The sequence below is a fragment of the Cervus canadensis genome, chromosome 9, assembly GCF_019320065.1.
Source record: "Cervus canadensis isolate Bull #8, Minnesota chromosome 9, ASM1932006v1, whole genome shotgun sequence".
NCBI classification, from domain to species: Eukaryota; Metazoa; Chordata; class Mammalia; order Artiodactyla; family Cervidae; genus Cervus; species Cervus canadensis.
In genome coordinates, this window is record NC_057394.1 from 80,379,901 (window position 1) to 80,407,007 (window position 27,107).

Genomic DNA, 27,107 nt, shown 5'->3' on the forward strand with positions numbered 1-27,107 from the left:
AGGCCTTATTTTCAGGCCTGGCATGTCAGGAAGCCAAGGAGGTGCTGTCTGACAAAGGGCCGGGCTTCCAGGCTCAGGAGACAGCAGAGGTGCGCTGGGTCGCAGGTGGTGCTGAGCGTGGCGGTCCCTTGGGAGGCGCCGTGTGCGTGTCGTCCTGTCCACAGCTACGTACACAAGGCAGTGTTCAGCTGTGTTGTGAGTAGGGTCAGTTGTGTTCGTCTGGTCCTGTGTTTTCTGGGGAAGTTTGAAGTTAACAGCTGCTCTGTCTCCAGAATCGCTCCTACTTCCCTTTCAGACTGCATCTTGAGTCCATTTGCTGGTACACGCTGGTGCCTGGGGCCTTTGTCACCCCCGCCCCCCCACCTCCATCCCTTTTCCTTCGGGGCCTTAGATGCACAGACGTGAGTCGATCGTATTGCTGAGACCGTGGCACACGGTTACTCTCTGAGCAAGGCCCTTCTTTTGTTGGGTGTCGTCTCACTTTCCCCTCTTGCCTTTCCCCCCCTTCACCTCTGCATCCTGGTCCTCTTCCGGCCCCACTCAGGTGCGTGTCGTGTACACTCTCCCAGCCCCCTGCCGTGTGCTATTTTGTATATATGTGGTGGTAGTTGTGTTGATCTCCTTTTTTCTTTGTGTACTTAATATTATGTGTTTGAGAAATACCCGTGTGTTTGAATGAACTCTGCTTCATTTATTCTGGCTGCTGCATGGTACGCTGTCATTTATAGACCATCTGTTAATAGATTGCAGTCAGCTGTGCTGTCATTGGTGAGATTTCAGGAAGCATTCTTAGAGTTTTTTTCATGTTGTTATTTATTTATTTTTGGCTGTGTGGTGTCGGCCCTTGTTGCTGTGCGGGCCTTTTCTCGGGGGCTCTCCTCTAGTTTCTCGCTGCAGTGGCTTCTCCTGTTGTGGAGCACAGGCTCTAGGCGCACAGGCTTCCGTAGTGGCAGCATCTGGGCTCAGGAGTTGCGGCCCACGGGCTTAGTTGCTCCGAGGCACGTGGGATCTTCCTGGACCAGAGATCGAACCCATGTCTCCTGCGTTGGCAGGTGGATTCCTTACCACTGAGCCATCAGGGAAGCCCTCAGCAAACATTCTTGTCCCCTTTGTTCTGCGTGAGAAATTTTCATGTGTACACTGCTGAAGTATTAGGTTGCCAAAGGTATGCCTAACTTCAGGATGTCTCTGAGATCACACACCTGTGAGACCACAGATACAGCAGGGGCTGTCATCCATCACATAAGAATCATGTAGGAAAAGGAGCAGGATTAGTAGAATTCCTTGATCCAACTGTTCTGCAAACTGTGTTTTTTTTTTAGTCATATTATTAAAAGCCTTTCTTCTTCATTGTCACCCTTTATTTTCTTTCCATAATGTTAGGTAGTTACAGGAAACAAAATCATTTTAAGGATCTCTGTGTAGTGTATATATAACTGTGACAGTATTGGGAAAATACCCTAAATACTGAGATTTCTCCTTTTCATCCCATAGGGCGCCAATGCCTCGGCATTAGAGAAAGAGATTGGTCCAGAACAGTTTCCGGTCAACGAGCACTATTTCGGATTAGTCAATGTAAGTATCTGTTAATACATAAGTAGCCTATAGAATTGTGCTTGGAAGTAGTCTTAAGGACGATGAATGCAGTTCATAATTTATTAAAGGAAAATTGTTCATTCGTATCAGCAGATTTAATGCCAAGAAACTCGACTTGGAATTTCAGAATTCTCTCTAATGGAAGAGAGAGCGGCACTGCCTGAAGCCTTAAGAGTCTTTAGAACAGTTTCTAATTTATCAGACTGATTTTTTTTTTCCTATTTTGTGTCAGAATTTTCTCATAACCAAAATCTCATATGGCCTAGACCAAATGATCTGATTCTTTGAGAATTATTTACATGTCTAAATATAAGTGGTCCACATGTACAGATAGAAATAAATATAGTTTTGTAAATACCTCTGTGTGTCTGTGGAGTCTAAAGAACTCTCTTTAGAATTTTGAACTCTTTACCGAATCATCAGAGAACACCACAGATCTTTCCATGTTTGTGATGGTGGTTTATGCTGTTGTACTGTCCTGCTGGGTGGGTCTGTGGCATTATAAATATATATATAGGTGATAATACAGGTACAAAAGTAAGTTTTATTAAACTTGGTTCTAGCACGTCGTTATGTACACATGGAGTTCTTGTGAGACTTGAGGAGGGCAGATGAGGTGGTGTGTGGGGTCACCTTGCCGGGGGACCCTTCTTTGTCTGTGCTGGACGCGGAATCAGCAGTGCCCACCCTCCTCTGTATTCCCCTCCCTGGAGGACACCACTCATCAATCCTCTGCTCTTTTTCTGGAATGTGTCCTTAGAGAGTAAATAAGGTGCTTATACTTCTATTAATATATATACATATGTACACATGTATATACTGACTTGCTGTTTTGGCAGAAACAGAAGCAGGAACTTTGCTGTCTTTTCCCACCATCCCTGCCCAGCTTCACTTTCCCTGGTTCTCCCAGTATGAAATTAATCTTGGCCTTAATTGTCGCTTATTCTTAACCAAAGTCTTCAAGAGAACCAAAGAAAGCCAAGAAGACCTCCTGTCAGTTTCCACGGAGCCGTGCCCAGCAGGTCCCCTCTGCTGTCCCGGTGCCTGGCAGCATCTCTTCCGTCGCCCTGCACTTGTCTCCTTCCCTCCATCCTGACCCCTTCCCGGTGGTTTCCTCCTTGCTTTGCAGAACACGGCCTGGAGTCGCTTGTTAAGGAAGTATGCACAGATATAAACTCTGAGGTCGTGTGTACCGAAGACAGGTTTGGTTATCTGTCTCTAAGTGTCAGTTGGACGTCCATCCTAGGGCATACCCGTCCTTCAGAGTCTTTGGGGCTTGCTCTGGTACTTTCTGACTTCTCTTGATGCTGAGAGGGCACTTGCCATTCTGGCTCTTTCTCTCTTATGTACGTGCCTTCTTTTCCCCTTTAGAAGGTGTTTGGGAGTCCTGAAGGGTGTTCTCTGTCCCCAGTGTTCTGAAATCTCATCCTGTCTCTTGATGAGAACCCTGTTGTTGTGTTGTTTACCGACCCATTCAGACTAGTGATGTGTGTACCTCAGGTCTAAGCCATTTCTGATACTATTATTGGGATAGTTTTCTTCCTATTACTGTAATGTCTCTGTTTTGTCTTTTTTTTTTATATGGTTAATTGCATATTGAAACAGACTGATTCCTCATTTTTTTTTTCCTCCCTTTTTTGATTGTCTCCCTTAGTCTACATTTTAGATTGTGTCTTCAACTTTTTTGTCCGCTCTTTGCATTTTTCATTTTTTAGAGTGTTACCTTTTTTTTTTTTTTAACCTTGTTTCATGGAGGCAATATCTTCTGCTCCTTTTCTTATGGTATTATTCAAAGATTTTGTTGTTGCCAAGGTTTTCTTGTGCTCACTGGATTGTTTCTGAGACCTTTAAGTTTATTTCCCGCCCCCCTCTTTTTTAGTATCTTTACTATTGGAAGGTTTCCTCAAATTTTGTTCATCTAAAAGAGTGAAATTTTCTGTAAGTTTGCTGCTGTCTCTAGTCTGTTGTCATCTTCTTTAGCCTTTTGAGTTTTTGCCTAATCTATTCTTTTTTTTTTTTAATCCATTCTTTTACTGTCATTTTATTTGGGGTTTCGTGGGGAGGAGAGTTAAATGAATATTTAATTTCCCTTGTTTATTGAGAAGTCTTGCCTCGACTTCTGTATAGTATCTGAAATGTTCGCACTTACATATAGAGTTGCCTAGTGATCAGAAGCCTCATTTCAGTTCTAGGGGGGCAGACCCCATTTTCTCCAGTCTCACTGCTCCTTTTCTGTGGGAACCACCCTTACCTGGTTCAGACCCCAAAGCTCGTTTGTGTCTTGAATTGTCGTAAAGCTGTACTCATTGTCAGTGTCCAAGGAGAACCTCTTTCCTTTAGAACATTAGTGTTTTCTATATTGAAGGCTGTCTTACCTTTAGCTTCTCCTGCATAAGCATTCCAGCTTTCTCCCTTTTGTGCCTAAATAACTTTTTTGCAAATTACCTCCAAACAAGTAAAACAACATACTTGATACGATATGAGTCCTAAAGCTCTGTGGGGCTTCTCTGGTGGCTCCGTCAGGAGAGAATCCACCTGCAATGCAGGAGACCTGGGTTCGATCTCTGAGTTAGGAAGATCACCTGCAGGAGGGCATGGCAACCCCCTGCAGTATTTTTGCCTGGAAAATCCCCAAGGACACAAGAGCCTGGTGGCCCTGCAGTCCATGGGGTCTCAAAGAGTTGGACATGACTAAGCACCTCTGTGGTATTTTTCTTTTCTGCTGATGTTTTTAACTCAATATGATACCAGTATCCAAATACCATTATTGATTGTGTTACCAAAAGTTTCTAAGAAGGTATCATTTTTATTACTTCGTATGCACCAGTCTAAATTCAAAAGGTGGGGTTTGTGTTTCTCCCTTGAAGCTGAATAAATGAGGTTCAATAAAGCCAAGGAAAGCTGGAGTTTCTGATCTCTGTGCCTCGTTACGATGATGAAGAGTTGAGGTCCCTGAGGTCCTGAGGTAGCCAGGGCTCCGGCTGTGAAGGGTTGATGGGCACGTCACACCCTGCGCAGAGACCAGTGGTGGTGAGAGTAGGCACAGCTGACCCGGGACAGTGATGCACGCTCCTGGGATCTGTGCTCTTGGGCTACTTCACGGCTGTGTTGTGTGCCTTGAACCCTTTTCCACCAGCTCTGTTTTCAACTCTTACATTGTCATCACCCTTCTCTCTAGTTTCCTTCCCCCTTTTTTATTTGGAGAGTTATCACACTATTTATAGAGTCCCTTAAAAACTAAGGTTGGAGCTCTGAGGGGTTGGGGAGATGGCTTAGTTAATTCAGAGGAGAACATCTGAACACCTTCCTGCTGTCCCTATGCCTGTCTGCCAAGTCGTTAGTGTTTGTAAATAACACGGAATGCAGCTGCTTTAAGGAACTCGGTGGTTAATCTTTCCTAATAATTGGATTCTGTTAAAATGAGGCACGTGTCTGTTTTCTTCTAATCAGTCTGTTCTTAGCAAAGTGTGCATTTCCAGGTTCATTTTAATCACTCTTACAAAAAGCGAATACTGAAAAGAGTTCCTGTTAGGTCTGCCTGATTGAATCCCTTTTTGTGACTAGTAAAAGTACTAGAATCACTCAAAGGTGTTTGCTTTTGGGAAACTGTGCATTTGGGCAGTTAGAAAAGTAGCCTTTTTTTTTTAATGGAGAGAAGAGAAAAAAACCCACAGTTTAAATAACCTACCAGAAAATTCAGAGTGGTTACTCTTCACTTTGTTAATAACAGTCTAGTTTCCATTACTTTCAGTTGTAGATATTTTTATCTTGGAGGAACATTTTCACAAATGATAGCTTTCATGGCAGTTGACTCTTCATGATAACTCTGATGTCTATCCCTGTGATTTGCATAATACATATAGTGGGGGTTTCCTATTGAGTTAACCCTTGTGGATACGTCAGTATTTCTGATGTTGCAGGATGTCAGGAGAAATATGGGTGTGGCTGGGGGGTACAGGGGAGTGCAGAAACCATCTCGAGAGGCAGAGGAGCCTTTGGGTGCTTTCTCTTGCTGTAAAATCCCTCTTTTACATGTCGGCTGTTTGTGCAGTTAGCTGAATTCTTTGAAAACAAATGGTTTTAATCTGATCAACCAACTTGCCTTTTCTCCTTTATATCTTGTAGCCAATAAATACTTAGTCTAGTGAAGGTGAGTGAAGAGTGATTTAGACTACTCTCTTTCCTACTTTTTGTGCAGTCGCTCCATTTTTAGCAGCCTTTCGAGAATCATTTTAACTTTCTAATACAATAAGCCCCCAAACACAAGTTGGTTGGGATTAATGAATTTTTTTGTGAGGCTGAACCATCTTATAAAAGGCTTTCTCTAATCTGAACTGATTGTAGTCATTAATTCGAACTCTGAATCCAGGGAACAAGGGTCACCATGGAGGAAAGAGAAATAAAAATGAAACTTGCCATTTGCAGGTTACAGGGTTTAGTAGGCTGATGTCTCTTGGTTCTGTTTTCTTTTGTGTTGATTTCATTCTCCTTTCGTTTCTTCCCACCTGATGTTCTTAGACTGCTCAAAGCCTATATTATTATTATTTTTTTTTTCCAATACGGAGTCAGATTTATTCTTTCCTATTACATTAAGACATTAATTTTTAACACATTTTGAAATATTACCTAGGTAATTTTGGTATTACCTCTCCACTGTGAACTTCTGATTTATATTCTTAATGTTTTAAAGCTTGTACTCCTGTTCCTCAACCAGTCATTGATCCATATTTTATTTTATTTTATTTTTTTTTAAAGTTTGCACATAGATTGACTTTTTAATGAAAAAACTAGGTTCAGGAATATAAAAACCAAAACCTTAATAGAAACTACCTTGCCAAAATATTGTCATGAAATAGATTTTGCACTATGAATTACAAAGGGGAAATAATTCAGCATTAGTTAAAATTCTAGAAAAAGTGGCTTTAAAGGCTTTCTAAATCATAATATTATCATTTATGTATGAATTAAAACTTTGTTTTGTTTTGTTTTTTTAATTTTATTTTTATTTTATTTTCATTTATTTTTATTAGTTGGAGGCTAAATACTCCACAACATTGCAGTGGGTTCTGTCACACATTGACATGAATCAGCCATGGAGTTACATGTGTTCCCCATCCCGATCCCCCCTCAAAGCCTATATTAACAGAGACTGCAGACTGTTCATATCAAACCTGACCAAAGGACTCGGGCCAGGTTGGATCAAGTGCCTGACCCTGTGGCAGCATCTGCAGAAGGGCTTGTGACTGACCCCCTTACAGAATTTGCATAGAGAAGTCAATTCCTGTGAGGAGGCCTGGGGCTGGGGAGCAGGTGAGGGAGGAGGAGCAGGTGAGGAGGGGGTCAGGATGGGGGTCAGGTGAGGGGGAGGATCAGTGTCCCTGAGAATCTGGATTAGGTACCCGTGGCTGCAGGGAGCAGGTGGCTGGGGACGTGGGGTCTAGAGTTACGTGGAGCAGAGCCCCCTGAACAGACATTGTGGTGGGGAGAAGAGGGTCTTCCCTTAGAAGGGTGTGTTCACGGGACAGGCACCGTCACCAACTAGTGTGGGCGACAGTGGGGCAGTTAACCATTTAAAACATTCTGCTGATATTATGTTGACGTAATAGTGGTTAAAACCAGTAGTTTCCAAATGGAATATGTAAGATGATTCATTGGGGGGCGGGGGCGAAAGTATGAGCATGGCTAATGTTTACTTTTACCTAAAAATGAAAGCTAGAGTAAGCCTTGCTGGTTCTTAATAAATGGACGGCGCTGGCGCCCGTGTGCCATCCACACGCGTGGTCCGTGTCACAGCAGGATGCACGGTGCTGCAGGCTGACCTGCTACCCCGCTGGTTTGTTGTGCTGTTGCCGTCTGTCATGATTTAAGTGTAGACCTGGGGGTTATAGGATTTAATCTGTTTCAGCTAAGCTAAGGGACAGATGACTCAAAAAGGTTGTTTCAAAAATAACCATGTAGTGATGAGGTATGCCGGAACCACACTAAGTTCCTCATGCAGATCATTGAGTTAATTCTTCACAAGATTGTAGAGGTTGGTGCGGGTATAAACGTCATCTACAGATGAGGAGACCGATAAAGAGAGTGGCTTGGTAACTTCCCTAGGAAGGCGATGATAGTAAAAACCCATCCTGTGTTTTAAAGTCATTTGAAGTCATTCTTTAAGTAATTCTGCCACCAGCTTGATAGACATTTAGGTTTATTTCTGTTTATTTTCAATTTTAGGAATTTATTTTTTCTTCCTGTTTTTGTTTTTAATTTAGTTTTTTAAAAATAGGGATACAGGGACTTTCCTGATGGTCCAGTGGCTGAGATTCTGAGCTCCCAATGCAGGGGGCCCAGGTTCGATCCCTGGTTGGGAGACTAGATCTCACATGCTGCAACTAAAAGTCTGCATGCTGCAACTAAAGATCCTATGTTCCTCAATTGAGACCCAGGTCAGCCAAATAAATCTTTTTTAAAAAATATGGGTGCAAAAGAAACTTTTTATAACCATGTACATGCACAGTGGCCTCACTTTCATTGCTCTCTCTTTTCCCTCTCTCTATAAATAATCATTTATATTAGCTTTTGATTTAGCCTTCCTAGTTTTAAAATATCAGCAGACATGCGCTTGTGTTTATGGACATAGTTGAAGAGTTCCCATTCTTCAGTACTCCTCTGCAGGTAGCCTGTTACAGTTAACGCATACAGGACCTCACCCTGGGACAGTTCTCTGAGACCTGTCCTCGGTCCTTGTTTACTCCCTGGATCCTCCCTGATTGACTTCCAGGTGTTTTATTAGCCTGCTTTTCACGTCATTGTTTCTATTCATGGGAAGGAAGAAGGCAGAAAATATTTATCAAGCTCTCTGTTCTTTTCTTTGTAAAGTAAGACTGTTTCCTCCCTTGTCATTAAACAGAAGGAAACTTGTGCCTCCCCAGCATCTAGTGGTTAAGACTGTGTGCCTCCAATGCAGGGACGCAGGTTTGATCCCTGGCTGGGGAACTAAGATCCCACATGCCTCGGGGCAAGGCCAAAAAAAAAAGAAGAAGGAAACTGAAGCTGAGTGAGTCGTGGTCACCTGCTTCAGGCCACATAGCCAGTGAGAGGTGGGGCTGCCATTCAGGATTCAACTCCAGAGCAAGTCCACATCCTCCTGATGGATCAGGCACGGTGTGACCTGGCGTTTCAGCATGTCGGTGGTGGTTCAGCTGTCACACTGCTGATTTTTTCACCTAATACTTCTAAGTATCCTGTTTTTTTTCTTATTTTCTGTTTTTATTTTTTGTATGGCACTGAAGAACTTGATAGTAAACTTCACTATTATGTTTTTTTAAAGAATTTTTGAGAGTTATATTTTTAAATGTACAGTATAGAAAATGGTTCTTATACAACCAATACTATCAAAACAGTGGGACTTGGAAAAGAAAAAAATTCTCCAGAATCCTAAACCTTAACTAATCTCACTATTTAAACTGTGTAGTTCTTTTAACTCAGTAGTCCTAAAGGCCAAACCTATCGCATGTATCTTTCTTTTGTTTTAACATGAAACTGATGTCAAGAGCATCCATTTAATGTTAAAATGGCTAATTTGCAGTCAGGACGGTTATTTCTACCCTCAGTTCAGTTCAGTTGCTCAGTTGTGTCCAAGTTTTTGCAACCCCATGGACTGTAGCACGCCAGGCTTCCCTGTCCGTCGCCAACTCCTGGAGTTTACTCAGTCATGTCCACTGAGTCAGTGATGCCATCCAACCATCTCATCCTCTGTCATCCCCTTCTCCTCCTGCCTTCAATCTTTCCCAGCATCAGTTCCAATGAGTTTTCCACCGAGTCAGTTCTTCGCATCAGGTGGCCAAAGTATTGGAGTTTCAGCTTCAGCATCAGTCCTTCCAGTGACTATTCAGGACTGATTTCCTTTAGGTTGGACTGATTGGATCTCCTTGCAGTCCAAGGGACTCTTAAGAGTCTTCTCCAACTCCACAGTTCTACCCTCAGGTACCTTATAATTTATGAGGATCATAAATATTTGCTATCTTGCTTTCTCTTCTCTCAACAACTCTAGGCTTGGAAATTCTTTCTCTGAAAATTGTTTTACCCCCAATTTTAACAAATAAGTTTTTTTTTTTTTTTTTCTTTTCCTATTCTAGTTTGGGAATACCTGCTACTGCAATTCAGTTCTTCAGGCACTTTACTTCTGTCGTCCGTTTCGGGAAAAAGTTCTCGCATACAAGAGTCAGCCCCGGAAGAAGGAGAGCCTTCTCACGTGCTTAGCAGACCTCTTCCACAGCATCGCCACCCAGAAGAAGAAGGTTGGAGTCATACCTCCTAAGAAGTTCATAACGAGACTGCGGAAAGAAAATGGTAAATAACTCTTCTGCTTCTCAGCCTGCTGCTAAGGTAACAGGACAGTCGGGTGCAACAAGCGTCGGCTGGGCGTCCTCACGCCCGGTGGTGCGGCGGCCTCTCAGAAGTCAAAGGTGGTGTTCCTGCCGCAAAGGCAACGCCAGCCGGCTCAGTGAGGACACAGTCAGGCTGGTTTCTGTGAGGTGTGGCTGCCGTCTGAAGTGTGCTATGCAGAGATCAAATTCTGTAGGCCTGGAAATGAGAAATCCATCATTTCTCTTTTTTTGCCTGCTTGGCCCTTTGATCAAGGAAAGTTGTTGGGAGGCACTTCCCTGGTGGTCCAGTGGCTAAGACTCCAGGCTCCCAATGCGGGCGGGGGCGGGGGTGTTGGATGTGGCTGGGTTTGATCCCTGATCAGGGAACTAGATCCCCCATGCTATAACTAAGACCCGGTGTAGCCAAATATTGAAAAAGGAAAAGTTGTGGGGTCTTCTGCAGTGTTTTTGTTGATTTTTTTCTTTTCCCCAATTACTGTTCATTTGGGGTTGTTTTTTTTTTGGTAATGCTTTTCATGAATATTAACTCATTGGATCCTTACAATAACCTCATGAGAGGCCATTATATTTCCCCCACTTTAGCCATGGAAGAAAAACAAAAACGGAAGCTTAAAAGACTTGCCAGGAGTCACTCCGCAGGCAAAGGAAAGCACCAACACAATAAATGAAACTTTCTGGTTTAGGATATATGGTTTTAACTCCACCCCCTACCCCACCACCCCTTTTAAAAATAGTAACTGGCTACACCCCCACTTCTGTTTTTCTCTCTTCAAATAGTTTTCATTTGATTTCCTTAGCAAGCTCATCATTAGTCACTACTTCCTCAGAAGTTGCCCTGTCGTCACTGGCACTCAGGGGTGTTAAGGTGACCTGTCAGGCCCGTGTGCTCCCTGATGTCTGAGCCCAGCGTCTGTCCAGGGTGGTGAGCTGCCTCGCGAAGTTCGGATGGACTTGAGAAATGTGTGGAATTCTTTTTGCTTGTTTGTTTGGATGTAGGCATTTCAGTCCCTATAGAAGGAAAATTGGGTGTTATTTTTAGTTTCATTTGTTAGCTGTTAAATATAATGATGCCCATAGAAATATGATTTGAGAAGTTTCTAAGGTTGGTTATTAATGGGGAGTCCTGCCCTTAACTCAGTTGACACTGTTCATTGTCACATGAATCGAGAGAAGCATGGGTCATACTGAATTTCCTAAAACATATGAAGATGCTGCAATATTATGATTACAGGTTACTATTTTTTTTTTGTTTTTCATTTATTTTTACCAGTTGGAGGCCAACCACTCTACAATACTGCAGTGGGTTTTGTCATACAAGGTTACTGTTTTTTAATCTGATAACCATGTTAAAAGTTTTGTTCATTTTCTCCATATACAAATAGATTAACTGCTCACAAAAGCACTTTTTTTTTATATTTCCCTGATTCAGGCTAAACCTACTTACTGTCTTAAATTCTAGATGTGTTGAGTATCTTCTGTTTGTGAGAAAGCCAAGTACAACTCTGTTTGAATGAGACTGATTCCGGTCTTCTCGGAGAGTTTTTTTTTTTCTGTCTGTGTTGGTGGGACACTTAAAAAATTTTGTCCTGGTAGGAAACTCATGTACAGTTGACCTTTGGACAGCATGGGTTTATATTGCCTGTGTCCACTTATACGAGGATTTTCTCGGTAGTCAATACTACAGCCCTGCGTCATCTGTGGTGGCTCACATCCCAGGTGCATAACCGGGTACGGAGGATCCTCACATACGAGGGGCTGACTATGGTTTTACGTGGGTTTTCACCTGTGCAGAGGGTCACTTCTCCTAAGGTGGCTTGAAGTCAGAACAGCTGACTTGTAGCAGTGTGCATTATTCGCATTGCTGTTGGGGGCCAAGTTTATTCTTCTTACGTCGCCTTCACTGTTCAGTGCCTGTGGTCTGTCTGTTTATTCATTCATTCATTCATTCAAGAAATGTCAGATGACCTCTTTGGTTTACCATGGAGTTGAATGTTTTTTCATGTATTTTATTTAACCTTTAAAATTTTGTTTCTATAAGTTGTTGATCTCAAGTCTTTTGCCGACTTTGTCTTTTGTATACATTCTTTTTTATGTTGAAGATGTTGATACCTTTCAGGTTTCACCATCTTAAACTTTTTAAATGATTTCTAATGTGTAGAACTTAGTCTCATGCGGTCATATCTGCAGCTCTTCTAAAATGTAATTTTTAAATTCCTGTGTCTTAGGGAGGTTTTCCCTCGATTTTCTAATTGGTTTCTATTCTATCATTGTGAAAATGTAAACCGTAAACTTCCTGAACTTATATAAGCTCTGGAGGTGAGACTTCCTGACTGGGCGGTGGTCTGAGTGAGTCTTGTTGGCTGGGTGCAGACGCCTGTGTGGCCAGGTGGCCTGGCTGCTCGAGTCCCCTGGGTGGGGCTGGATGGCCTGGCTTGGGTCCTGGTTCTGCCGATTCCTGGCAGTGTCTTTACCGCTCTCTCCCATTTTCTCACTTGTGAAATACTGCTAATAGTGGTGTCACGGGGTTGTTAGGAAGATGGCATGAGGCCCTGCCCTGGAAGGTCTTCCTCTCCAGGCTCAGGGTACGTGATGCGAGCACAGGTCAAGCGCTTGGTGTTGCCACGACAGCGACTCATTTGAGTAGCTGCGGGGGACGTTCCACGGAGTTACGGGTCTCATGTTTGGAAGGGCCCTTAGAGATTCTCTGGATTAAATAGATTTTCTATGATGCCTGTTCCCTAAACCTGACTGCGTAGCAGAATCACCCGGAGGAGCTTAGAGAAGTACAGGTTCCAGGCCTCACCCGACTCAGTCAGAGGGTACACACGGGGTGATTTATCATGTTCACGGCTTCCTCTGTGGTTCGTATGCATTTGCCCTGGCACTGCCACGAGGTTGTCCACTTTCTGCTTTAAAACTTGCCCTGTTGTAGTATCTGTTCAGTTCAATCACTCAGTCATGTCCGACTCTTTGCGACCCCATGGACTGCAGCACGCCAGGCCTCTCTGTCCATCACCAACTCCTGGAGTGTACTCAAACTCATGTCCATTGAGTCAGTGTTGCCATCCAAACATCTCATCCTCTGTCATCCCCTTCTCCTTCTGTCTTCAATCTTTCCCAGCATCAGGGTCTTTTCAAATGAGTCAGTTCTTCGAATCAGGTGGCCAAAGTATTGGAATTTCAGCTCAGCTTCAGCATCAGTCCTTTCAATGACTATTTAGGACTGATGTCCTTCAGGATGGACTGGTTTGATCTCCTTGCAGTCCAAGGGACTCTCAAGAGTCTTTTCCAACACCACAGTTCAAAAGCATCAATTCTTTGGCGCTCAGCTTGCTTTATAGTCCAACTCACACATCCATACACGACTATTGGAAAAACCATAGCTTTGACTAGACAGACCTTTGTCGGCCAAGTAATGTCTCTGCTTTTTAATATGCTGTCTAGATTGGTCATCAAGTAGCAGGCGTCTTTCAGTTTCATGGCTGCAGTCACCATCTGCACTGCTTTTGGAGGCCAAAAAAATAAAGTCTAAAGTCTCTCACTGTTACCCCATCTATCTGCCATGAAGTGATGGGACCAGATGCCATGATCTTTGTTTTCTGAATGTTGAGCTTTAAGCCAACTTTTTCACTCTCCTCTTTCACTTTCATCAAGAGGCTCTTTAGTTGTTTGCTTTCTGCCATAAGGGTAGTGTCATTTGCATATCTGAGGTTATTGATATTTCTCCCGGCAATCTTGATTCTAGCTTGTGCTTCATCCAGCTCAGCATTTCGCATGATATACTCTGCATATAAGTTAAATAAGCAGGGTGACAATATACAGTCTTGATGTACTCCTTTCCCGACTTGGAACCAGTTTGTTGTTCCATTTACAGTTTTAACTGTTGCTTCCTGACCTGCATACAGATTTCTCAGGAGGTAGGTCAGGTGGTCTGGTATTCCCATCTCTTTAAGAATTTTCCACAGTTTGTTGTGATCCACATAGTCAAAGGCTTTGGCATAGTCAATAAAGCAGAAATAGATGTTTTTCTGGAATTCTCTTGCTTTTTTGATAATCCAGCAGATGTTGGCAATTTGATCTCTGGTTCCTCTGCCTTTTCTAAATCCACCTTGAACATCTGGAAGTTCATGGTTTATGTACAGTTGAAGCCTGGCTTGGAGAATTTTGAGCATTACTTTGCTAGAGTTTGAGATGAATGCCATTGTGCAGTAGTTTGAGCATTCTTTGGCATTGCCTCTCTTTGGGATTGGAATGAAAACTGCCCTTTTCCAGTCCTGTGGCCACTGCTGAGTTTTCCAAATTTGCTGGCATATTGAGTGCAGCACTTTCACAGCATCATCTTTTAGGATTTGAAATAGCTCAATTTCAAATGAGAGGAATGATGGAGGAATTCCTTCAAATGATGGAGGAATTCCATCACCTCTAGTAGCTTTTTTTGTCGTAATGCTTTTCTAAGGCCCACTTGACTTCGCAGTCCAGGATGGCTGGCTCTAGGTGAGTGATCACATCATCATGATTATCTGGGTCATGAAGATCTTTTCTGTATAGTTCTTCTGTGTATTCTTGCCACCTCTTCTTAATATCTTCTGCTTCTGTTAGGTCCTTACCATTTCTGTCCTTTATTGTGCCCATCTTTGCATGAAATGTTCCCCTGGTATCTCTCATTTTCTTGAAGAGATCTCGAGTCTTTCCCATTCTATTGTTTTCCTCTATTTCTTTGCATTGAGCGCTGAGGAAGGCTTTCTTATCTCTCCTTGCTATTCTTTGGAATTCTGCATTCAAATGGGTGTATCTTTCCTTTTTTCCTTTGCTTTTCACTTCTCTTCTTTTCACAGCTATTTGTAAGGCTTCATCAGACAACCGTTTTGCCTTTTTGTCGTATTTATGGGATGATAGATTAAGTGAACTGATAAAAAACAGTTGTTTCTTACCACCACAATACATTATGTATGAGGACAGGTTTTCTCTTTCTTGATCAATTAGTATTTTTTAGAAGATTTTTATTCATCATAACTTTATTTTCCCCAAATTCGACTCATAATTTGTACATGTGAAAGATACCTGTTTCTTGTCCATTACTAACAGTCCTAAACATTTTATGTAGTTCTGATAAAAATACTAGGTATTCTTTTTTTATTTAGTTTTTTAATGCAGTTATTCATTCTGAAATAATTCTCTATGTATTGTTATTTTTAGAGCTCTTTGACAACTACATGCAGCAAGATGCCCACGAATTCCTAAATTACCTACTAAATACCATTGCTGATATTTTACAAGAAGAGAGAAAGCAGGAGAAACAAAATGGTCGTTTGCCTAATGGTAACATTGACAGTGAAAATAACAGCACACCAGACCCAACATGGGTTCATGAGATCTTTCAGGGAACACTGACTAATGAAACCAGATGTCTTACTTGTGAAACCGTAAGTATATCATAAAATGTCGTATGGAACACGTCTAACCCATTGTGTTAAAAGTTCTTTGAAGATGAGCATGAGAGTGAGCTTGACAGTTGTGGTGCCTGTGACCGACGAGCCTCTCAGCTGTCTGCTTGCTGACCGAACCCTGAGCTGGCAGAGAAACACTCGCCGTGGTGTGAACTGTTTTGAGGCTTCACGTTGAACAGGAGGGCTGTCCTGTGACTGCAGTGTTGTACAGAGTAGTCTCGCTGCTCTGATGACCCTCTGTGCCCTGGCGGCCACTGGTCATTTTACTGCCTCCATAGTTTGCCCTTTGCAGATGCCACATGGTTGGAATCGTAGAGTGTGTGGTCTTTTCAGATTGGCTTCTTTCACTCAGCAGTAGATATTTAAGGTTCCCACCTGTCTTTTCACAGCTTGATAGCTCATTTCTTTTTAATTGCTGAATTACATTTTATTGTCTGGATGTACCAGAGTTTATCCATTCACCTACTGAAGGACATCTCGGTTGCTTACAGGTTTTGGTAATTATGAATAAAGCTGCTCAGAACACGCACGTGCAGGATTTTGTGTGGATATAAGTTTCAGTGCCTCAGTTAGTGGTCAGGGGCGCAGTTGCTAGATCGTGTGGTAGGAAGAGTACATTTAGTTTTGGAACTACATTCCCATTCCCACCAGCAATGAGGGAGAGTTCCTGCGGCTCCACGTCCTGGTCAGCACGTGCTGACGTCTGCGTTTTGGATTTTGGCTGTTCTAATAGGTGTGTAGTGTTGTCTCGTTTTAATTTGCGTTTCTCTGATGGCATATAATGTGGAACATCTTTTCATGCACCCATTTGCCATCTATATATCTTCTTTGGTGAGTCTTTGGCCCTGGTCTTTGGCCCATTTTTCAAATCAGGTTGTTTGTTTTCTAGTTGTTGAGTTTTAGGAGTACTTTGTACATTTTAGGTACCAGGCCTTTGTCAGATGTGTCATTTGCAAGGATTTCTCCCAGCCTGTGGCTCATCTTCACATTCTCTGAACCGTGCCTTTGGCAGATCAGAAGTTTTTAATTTTAAATTTTAATAAAGTCCTGTTTGTTTTTTTTCCTTCATGGAAATGCTTTTGATATTCTTTAAATGCTTTTGGTGTCGTATTGAAAAAGTCGTCACAGACCATCTATGCGTGTAGAGTTGTGTGGTGGGGGGTGGGGGGGTGAGGGGTGCTCCTGGGGACCGAGTCTGACGTCCCTCCGGTTACATCCTGTTGAGGGAGGCAGCCAGCATGAGTGATGAGTCCTGTTCCAGTTCAGTGAGTAAGTAGCAGCTTTAGATCATTATAGATGATTTATTCATAATTCAAACAGAACATGGTTAAATTCAGAGGATAAATGAAAGAAAGTCATAAGTGAAGGCTCAGTTTGGCATGTTGGGCTAATATTTTTTCTTAAATGGTAATTTTTTTCTTAAATAATTAAACAGTACAGAGATCGTCCTTTACCAGCCATTCTCATCCAGCCTTGTCCTGTGTTCTTTTAAGAATTACTGTATATGGCATAGTTTACACCCTGGGCACAGGAGCCTGGCGGGCTACAGTCCATGGGGTTGAAAGAGTGGGCCACGACTGAGTGACTAAACCACCCCCAATACCAGGATTCGGGGAAGTGATGGGATTTCACATCACACCAGCCTTTGCCAGTAAGGAGAGCAGCCGTAGGTGCACTTTGGCACTTTCCTCTAAATATAATGAAGGGTATTGATTCAGCGTCCTTTTGTAAACTTGCATGACTCAAGTAGTTTCTTTTCAACTTGGGGGAAAAGGTTCTTTATATATTTAATAATACTAATAATAATCCACATTTAATTCTGTCATTTTGGAGCAGTAATTTACTGATATCTAAAGAAACCAAAGGTAATTAATTCTCTTATTTTTACAGATAAGCAGCAAAGATGAAGATTTTTTAGACCTTTCTGTTGACGTGGAACAAAACACATCAATTACTCACTGCTTAAGGTAAGCGTGGAATTATTTATTCTGACAGTTAATGATTATCTTTGGTTTTTAGAATATCTTGAAATGAATACATCATTTTCTGGTATAGGCAAAACTAATAATTTATTTTAAATTTTACACAGGGGTTTTAGCAACACAGAAACTCTATGCAGTGAATACAAATATTACTGTGAAGAATGTCGCAGCAAACAGGAAGCACACAAACGGTAATTTAGTGTTTTCTGAAATTCATAGTGATTCTTTGGCCATGGATGTTCTAGCCAGAAGTGATCTCTGGCAGTTTGTGTTGAATAATCATCCTTCATTTTATCACCAGCCGTTAAGACTCATTAGGTAATGACTAGACAAACACATTAGGTAGTTACCAGGCAAACAGTGCCCAACTCTGCCACCTTGACTGTCCACACTTGGTGAGTGGTTAGTCACCATAAACCAGTACAGCGAGAGGATTCTGCTTTGAAGCCTTCCTCGTTGTGTAAGCGTTCTCTGGGTGAGGAAAGAAGAGGGGAAAGGTGCTTTCCTCATGCCCACTCCAGTCCCCACTGTTCCTCCATGGGATTCATGCCTTCTCTCAGTGTGTAACCGTGAAGACCGAATTCTGGTATCAGAAAATGGACTCATCATCACCCTGATTATTTTACCTTTTACTTTGAAGCAGTCTCAAAGTCTTGTGAACAATACACCAAGAATGCTTTTTCACCCTAAACCATTTGAGAGTGGGTCCCTCCTGTGATGTCCCACAATTCTGAGACTTTGGTAGCAGTGTCCTGCCAGCAAGGAGGTTTCCCCTGTACTATGTCTGTCCACGTCAGGAGGGCAGCAGTGATATGTTACTGTTGTTGTAGACCTTATTTTAGCATCACCAAATGTCCCAGTAACGTCCTTAGTAGAAAAGAAGGATCCAGTTCAGAAGACACGTTGCATTTAGCATTCGTGTCTCTGTCATCTTTTTACATCGGGAGCAGTTCCTTGTTAGTCTTTGCTTGACTCTCACTCTCTTGACACTTAAAAATTACAGGTTAGTTATTTTACATAATGTCCTTCTTTGGGTTCATCTCATGTTTTCATGTGATGAGGTTCAGATTATGTATTCTGGGCAAGAATCACACAGAGGTGAGGCTGTGTTCTTTTTAAATGGTACATGATTTTGATACGTGTCATGTGTCAGGGCCCCCACGACCCCTCCTGGATTTGATGCTTCCCTAGAAGGACTTGCAGGATTCAGCATCTGTAGTCCTGCTCACAGCTAAGGTTTGTCACAGGGAACAGTGCAGGTCTGATCAGCAAAGGGGAAGCCAGGCCAGCTTCCAAGTGTCCTGTCCCCGTGGAGTCACATGGGCACACTTGTTTCTCCAGCACTGAATGTGACAGCATTGTCTCCCAGAGAAGCTCATCACAGACTCAGTGTGGTGCCCGAGATTTACTGGGGGCAGGTCACCTAGCATTCCCTGCCTGTGTGTGTGCGTACACGCTCAGTCACTCAGTGTCCGACTCTGTGGCCCCATGGACCACAGTCCGCCAGGCTCCTCTGTCTATGGGGTTCTCCAGGCAAGAATACCGGAGTGGGTTGCCATTTCCTCCTCAAGGGATCTTCCTGACCCAGGGATCAAACCTGAGTCTCTTATGTCTAATGCATCACAGGCGGATTCTTCACCCACCAAGCCATCAGGCGTGTACCAAAACTCCAGGCTCCTGGAAGGGAAGCAAGTGTTCAACATAAACCATTTGATCTGCACAACAAGTTCAGGCACACCGAGACCCGCTTACCAGCTAGGAAACAGCGGGAGCACCCCCAGATCAAGGTCCCAGATGCCAGCTGAGGGTCAGCCCCACAGCCAGCCTTTCCCAGGATGGTCTGGGGCCTGCTCTGTATGTCCCGTGACTGCTGCCGTTCTCTCTGGTCACTTGACTGAGGTGCTGTCTCCCAGCGTTACGCTGTTAAGCTGTGCTTTTTCCTTAGTTGTAACTCATATGCATTTTATATGGAGGTATTTTGAGATTGTAAATATCCCTGTTTCTCAGTTTCAGTGACGGCTCAGGGATATTGTATTTGAAGTTATATATTTAATTTCTAGAAATGGAATTATTGGGGGAGAGGGCATAAAGACTGTTGATTCCTGTGGCTGACTGGTTTTCCAGGAAAGATTAGGTTTTTACATTTATTTTCACTAATGTTTTCCACTGACCAGGTTAGTAAATATTTCTGGGATCATCAGCTGCTCCTCCACACTTAAGATCTGTAGAATGCAGGTTTCACATAAGGTTATAAACTTTTTTTTTTTTTCACTTTATTGGAGGCAGTGGCTTAGTAAATTTTTTTTTTAATTATGAAAAGTGTTTTGCTTCACTGAACACATACAGAATTCAGTCCTGCGCTGTTTGTCAAGTACCTGCTGTGTGCCAGGCATATTACTGGGTGGTGGAGAAATACGATGAAAGAGGTGGTTTCTGTCTGCCCAGAGTGAGACCACAGCCATCTCCGTATTTTGTAGTGTAGCAAACTGTACTGAGACAGAGTGAGTCTATGAAGTGCTGGTGGAGGACCAAGGAGAACGGCTGTTTCTGTCGGAAGGGAAAGCATTGGCGGCGAATTTTGTAAGAAGAGGCTGCCGTGCAGTGACGTGGGAGAGCAGAGATGGCGTGGAGGGGGTCTTCAGGATTGTTGAGGATGAGGAGGCCTGGACTTCACAGGTAGATACCTCATTCCTGTGTTTCCAGGTTATTTTATTGCCTTTCCAGGATCCATGCAGTCAGAGCTGTTAGTAAGGAGCTGTATCCCATCTCTGTGAAACACCCTGAGTGGCTGGTCTTCATTGCTCTTCTGTCTCTCTCTCTCTCCCTCCTGTTCCCAGTCTGTTCCTGACTTACGTAGATGAGTAGAACAAATGGATTTCAGTCTCTGCTCACAGCAGCTCTTAGGAGCCGGTTTTTCCTCTACCAGACACAGGCATCCCCTGCAGTCTGCCTTGTCATAAGGGACCTCTGTTTCAGGAGTACAGAGTTCTTAAAATAAAGGGCTAGTCCTCTATTTGGGAGCCACACGGAGTTCCACGTCGCATTATGTGGTTTGGAGATGATGGGGGGCAGGGGGCCGTCTTAAGACCGTCAGAATGTTGCTCTGCTGATGTAAGAATCACAGTAGATCGCTGTTCACCTCAGACCATCACAGCATTATTAATCAGCTCTACCCCAATACAAATGGCAACCCATTCCAGTATTCTTGCCTGGAGAATCCCACGGACAGAGGAGCCTGGCAGGCTACAGTCCATGGGATCGCGAGAGTTGGACACGACTTAGTGACTAAACCACCACCACCACCCCCCCCAACATAAAATAAAAAACTTAAAAAAGGCACAGGTAGAAATATGTGGAAGTGGGCAGTGCTGGGCTAATAAAACTGACCGTCAACAGTTAGTTGAATCCTGCAGTTTGATAGTTCTTTTAAGGTCATGGTGAATGTCTGTTATGAAATTCTGTCTTCATGTTTATTCTGACAGGATGAAAGTGAAAAAGCTGCCCATGATTCTAGCTCTGCATCTGAAAAGATTTAAGTATATGGATCAACTTCATCGATACACAAAACTTTCTTACCGGGTGGTTTTTCCTTTAGAACTTCGTCTGTTTAACACTTCAGGCGATGCGACCAATCCTGACAGAATGTATGACCTCGTGGCCGTCGTGGTTCACTGTGGAAGGTAATGGGCGTGGGCCGTGCCGGCAGGAGGCTGGGGGTGGGCAGTGCTCACAGGACATCCCAGAGCCTCTCAGAGGCGGGCCTGCCAGAGATTCTGTACCCCCGGTGCTCTAGGACCGAGATGAGTTTATTTCAGAATGAGTATTTCAGATCCATTTTACCATCTCCTCCTTAAAACTTTTATATGTTAAAATAGTGTGTTATTGCTTGGATCTGATATTTTTTCTTATTATCTAAATAGGGGCTTCCCTCGTAGCTCAGTTGGTAAAGAATATGCTTGCAGTGCAGCAGACCCAGGTTCAATTCCTGGGTCGGGAAGATCCCCTGGGGAAGGGAATGGCAACCCACTCCAGTATTCTTGCCTGGAGAATCCCATGGACAGAGGAGCCTGGCAGGCTACAGTCCATGGGGTCACAAGAGTTGGACACAACTTAGCGACTAAACCACCAGCACCACCATCTAAATATTACTCTGAGAACTTTTAAGTCCTGTTAGTTTTCTTTTTGGTTTTTCTTGGTTGTTGGTTAAAAAAAAAAAGATGCTGCTTAAAGAGATTTTATAAAATAAATTATTTTTACAAAATAAATAAATCTGAGACTAGTTGGATATGTTCATCATGTTAATAATTATGAAAAACACTTTAAGAAGGCTTTGGAAATAACCTTCAAAGATAAGTTTTCCGATTTTACAAGTCTGTGTGTGTGTTTCTTATTAGCTAATTTAGTGTACTGTCTCATCTATAGACCTTAATTTATAAAATAGCTCAACAAGGTTCTCAGACCACAAGAGCATTTCATAATCAACATTTATGTTTGGAACATAAGTCTTCGTTGACTGTTTACAATTTCCTGTATTAATTTTATTATATATACACACACACACACACACACACACACACATACACACACACTTTGGCTGTACTGTACCGCTTGTGGGATCTTAGTTCCCTCACCAGGGACTGACCAGGGCCTCGCCAGTGAAAGTGGGAGTCCTAACCACTGGACCACCAAGAAATTCCCTTCTTGTAATAATTTTAAAACAAGACACTCCTCCATTTCCCCTGGTGTTTGGAAACTTGTGCTAACAGCGTATCGTATCCCAGCTTCTCGTTAGCTGTCCCTCTGTCCCACCTTTCTGCTCAGAATATGTCGAGATAGCTGGGAGGCGGGTCCACATCTGTCACAGTCTTTAACCTCCACGGTCTGTGTTGGCCCATTTCCTGTCATTTATCCTCAGCAGTAATCTTGCTTTTCCATTTTTGAAGCATTCTGTTTCTAAAGTAAGTAATGACATCTGAACAGAGGAAAGCAGTATCAGATAACTTACATAACCCTACTGTAATGATCAGACTGGAGGTTTATGTTAGCATTAAAATTTTTTTTTAAGTTTAAGATGTTTTCTTCTGCAGGGAAAAAGTGCTCTCGTCGTATCTTTCTGTCAACAGAGATACTAATTTTAACTACGGGATCAAAGATCTAAAGAAACTGGGAGGCAGCTTATTCTCAGATCTGAGGTTGCTGCTTTTAAAATCGTATTCAGAACCATAAAGGATAATTTGTGTTGAAAATTTTTTCAAGGCCTGTAATACTATAATTGTGGTAGAATTGTAATTTAATTAAAAATTATACAAACTTTTCTAGTGAGTCATACTTAAGTAACTGGGAGCAGCTAAAAAAAGTCTTTGATATGTTCTTTAAAAAGAATTTCCTTTAGGGAATTTGCTGGTGGTCTGGTGTTTGGGACTCCAGCTTCCACTGCAGGGGTCATGAGTTCAGTCTCTGGTTGGGGAACGAGGATCCCACAAGGCACGTAGCATGGCCAAAAAAAAAAAAATCAAACCCCACCTTTATTTTTACATTTTCCTAAGACTTCTGCATCCAAGATTTATTTAAAATGAAATACACAACAACAACAACAACAAAATGAAATACAGAGGCAATTATAATAATTACATGTTGCTAAGAATTAAGTACTTAAAACTAGCACTAATAATACTAAAAATAAGTTACTTGTTTAGAGAAGTTTATGAAGTTGGAGCTTGATTGCAGATCCAAGGTTTCAGTATCTTTTTCAAGCATCATGTGGAATTTTTCCTCAAGAAAAGCTATTGCCAAGGGTTAAGACTCAGAAATAACTCTACGTACATAGTTCGATAGTTATAATTCAGTGTGTTCTGGCCTCTCCTGCCCCACAAAAATGCTAGAAAGTTTTACTTAAGTCTCTTAAGAATCAAATATGAACATTACTTCAAAAATAATAATTTTAAAAAGCAACAAAGAATTTTAATAGTATAGCTTTATATAAATAGAATACTGGTTATATCTCTCAAAGTAGAGTACAAATTACTTTAAAACCAAATGACATTTCGGATCAGTGTAGCTTGATCTCTTGGGGGGAAAGAATAGGTAAGGAACATTTTTATCTGTTTCAGTTTTTCTCCTTTACAGAACATGGAATTTAGGACATAGAAGAGTAATACTAATAAACTTTGTATAAAGTTAACTTTTATTTCTCTTTGTTTTAGTGGTCCCAATCGAGGCCATTATATTGCAATAGTTAAGAGTCATGATTTTTGGTTGTTGTTTGATGACGACATTGTAGAAGTAAGTAGTTTCCTGATTTCTTGTTTTCCTTCAAAGTTATGTGTGTTTCTTGCTCGTGACTTTTTCCTTCCAGCTTCTCATTGTATATGACAGGTCTTCAGGTTGTAATCGAATTCCTACTTCTCACTCCCTAATATCCAGTTCCAGTGCTGCTGGAACAGTCAGCTAGCCTTGAAAATGTTTAGAATAAAACAAGTGAGACCTTTCAACCACAGAGCTAGTCAAGAAAAGAAAAAGAACTTACACTATTAAAAAAATAATTTATTGAGCTATAAGACACAGTTAAGTATGCAGATTTTAAGCAACAGCTTAAATTGTTACATGTGAACACACACACATGAGTGCACACACATAACTGCCATCTAGATCAAGAAATGGTGTATTTCAACACCCCAACAAGCTCTCTTATTCCTTTTCCCATTCAGTACCTACAGCTTTCCTCCCTCATCCCCCATCCCCTGGAACCCACTATTTCTAATTTTATTATCTTACTGGGGTTAATTTTGTCTATGTTTGAATACAAGTGGACTCATCCAGTATGACTTCTTGGTGTCTTTTTTCATTCATTAGTATTTATGCAGTTCATTCTTGTTACCTGCAGTAGTAGTTCTTTTTTTTTATATTGCTATCTAATTTTCCATCGTACAAATATACCATCTTAGAAACTTGGCTTTTTGTCCATTAATGACTATTAAAATAAAAGTGCCTTTGTTACCCTCGTACAAGTCTTTCACTGGTCATATGCATTCATTTTTTTCTTGAGTATATATTAGATTGGACCCTATGAAATTGCCATGTTCATAGATCCCAAATGGTTGACAGTTAGTTGTTTCTTTTTTTTGTTTGTTTGTTTTTTCAATTAGTTGTTTCTTATGGTTTGGCCTGTACCTAGGAATAGAATTACTGGGTCACAGGGTATGTTCAGGCTTAGAAGATGATAAAAGCATTTTGTCTGTGTCTGGTGCCGTTTTGCACTCCCAGCTGTGAATGAGAGTTCCGTTTGTTCCACGTTCTCACCAATACTGGGCATCATCCAAGCCACTCTGATTGTGCAGAGCTGTTTTACAAATGAGAAAAGGAAAGACATTATCCTAAGAAAGGTTGACGCTTTTACTGGATTCCAGCGGTCCAAAGAGCTCATTTTTGTACTGACGTTTGTTTTTTACCCTCGCAGAAAATAGATGCACAAGCTATTGAAGAATTCTACGGGTTAACATCAGATATCTCGAAGAACTCTGAGTCTGGCTACATCCTTTTCTATCAGTCCCGGGACTGAGGGAACCGCGATGAAGAGAGACTTTCTGCCTCATATCTTCTCTGGTTATTTGGGAAAGGATCAAGCACCGATTTTTCCAAGAAAAGAGAACTGCAGGAAGCTCAGGGGGGCAGCAGCACACTTTGCACACAATAAAGCAAAGACTGTGGGTTAACACGCTCTTCCTATCCTGGTAGTTGATTGATTCGCTCAGGTATCATGCTGTCTGTGCAGTTCCGCACAAGGCAGTGAAATCAGAGATACCAGCTCCTCTTGTAAAACAGCCTTCCAGTAACCGACATGCATTTTCTCTTCCTTCATTGCACCAGTAGTGATTGAGCTCCTTGGGGGTGCAGCAGAGAGAACGGGAGTCTGTGCGAGGTTATACTGACGGTGGCAGGAGGTGATGCTGAACACGCCGCACACATGCGCGCCGGGGTTGGACACGTAGAGAGAGAACACTGGGTAGTCTTTTCGAGCGTAAACCAGAAATGCTTTTTGGGCCCAACACTTGCAGTCGCCTTCCTGATGTAAAGAGACTTAACAGATACTAGAATCCAGTGTCAGGAAGGCAAATACGTTTGCTTCTCTGAAGAAGCTTATAATCATATACAGTATATGTATATCTAGGGAACAATTGGTCAAAAGTGGCTTTTTGTTTCCCCAAGGGGAAAGACTGGCTTTGTAATTATAATTTTTTTCCTTATTTATTTTACTTAAAACTGGTAGAGTCTAAGTATTGTATGAAGTGCCCATGATTCTGTTGGTAAATTTGAGCATATTTTTATTAGTTTTTGTCAGTTTAATGAATCCTCTCGTTTGTTTTTATTTTTAAGGTGAATTTTTAAACTATTTTAAATCATAAGTTACCCTAATAAAAATTGCAGTGAGAGAAGGTAAATTATTCTTTTTCCAGGAGGAACTGATATCTCTGGCTCTAAATATTTGTTCCTAGTAGTAAGTTTTACTCAGCTTTAATTTCAGTAAAATTTAAAAAAAAATTCCCTATTGTTGTGGAATGATGGAAGAAATCCTGGTGCGGTAGTGGTGTGCTAGTCTTGAGGGTTCTTCAGTTCTTTGTTTCAGGCTGAGGCCACATTTGGAAAACTCATGTCACAGCAGTTACGTTATTTTCAGATCTTCTTTATTCTGGAAAGAAGTGACCATCCCAACCCCAGCCTTTCTGGGGAGCTGACAGACCCTGGGAAGAGTGCATTAATGAGGTCAACCAGGAGTACTTTGAAAGCAAGTCCTTTTTTCCCCCCTTCCACCTTTACAGATCTTACTGGAAGAGTGTTTAGAAATTTAACTTTGTGTTTGTAAAGACTTCATTCTGTTGGGAGTTTCAAGAAAGTGACATGTGTGATGTAAGATGTATGTAAACCATTGCAGTTGACACTTTTCCTATACATCAGTAAGTTGTCTGACAGTGGCCGAATGTAACTTGCAGAAAATAATTGAATATATATTGAAGATAATAGCAATCAGGTCTTAGATGTTCTTTATCCAAGTCTTTTTCAGGCAGTAATCTTTCTTTTTTTTTTTTAAATTGCTGTAATTTTCTAAACTTATTTTACTAATACTGTTGAATCTGGAAAAAAAAAAAAAAGCAACAAAGAAGAATGTTTTTGTCTGCTGCTATTATTAACATTTATTATCTGTATCTTTTAGCTCAGGAAATGACTTCACCTATTCGTTCCACGAATAGATCTTTAACAGGGTCACTTAGCTAATTGGGCTGTTGAAACAAATGTGCCGGGAGAAAATGATAATGTCTTCTGACAGATTGCTTTTGCAGATAACAGTTTCTAAAGCCTTACCCCTGGCTGGGATGGTTTCATACAAATTACATGGCCTGCCCAATCTACCAATGTGGCTCAGAGAATCACAACCAAGAATGTGGGCAAGGTCAGAGCTCTGGAGGTGCATACATTTTTTTTGCTTTGAGGGCTTCAGCCAAATCGTCTTGTAATTTAAAGCTGAATGTCTGCAGCTTTCAGTCCAGAGACGAGGAGTAACCTGAAGCTGAACCAGCTTTGACTTGCATTGGGCCGCAGCATGTAGAAGAAAGATAGATGAAGTCATTTGCATAAAGGTACAGTGTTGGGATACTGTGTTGTGTTTGTAAACTACATTTTGCATTAAAAAAGTACAGTAAAGTAAAAGC

The 27,107-nt window shown here is 41.9% G+C and overlaps 1 protein-coding gene across 1 annotated transcript in view; it reads left to right on the plus strand.

Moving 5' to 3' along the window:
* Positions 1–26,534, plus strand: part of USP12 (ubiquitin specific peptidase 12) — a 56,575-nt gene extending 30,041 nt beyond the window's left edge. Inside the window, exons 2-9 of the mRNA XM_043477873.1 lie at positions 1,495–1,575; positions 9,723–9,936; positions 15,171–15,397; positions 17,312–17,388; positions 17,511–17,594; positions 20,886–21,083; positions 23,607–23,685; positions 24,860–26,534. Of these exons, the coding sequence (XP_043333808.1) occupies positions 1,495–1,575; positions 9,723–9,936; positions 15,171–15,397; positions 17,312–17,388; positions 17,511–17,594; positions 20,886–21,083; positions 23,607–23,685; positions 24,860–24,961 (1,062 nt within the window). The 3' untranslated portion in view covers positions 24,962–26,534. The remainder of the gene's footprint in view (positions 1–1,494; positions 1,576–9,722; positions 9,937–15,170; positions 15,398–17,311; positions 17,389–17,510; positions 17,595–20,885; positions 21,084–23,606; positions 23,686–24,859) is intronic.
* Positions 26,535–27,107: the final 573 nt, after the last annotated feature.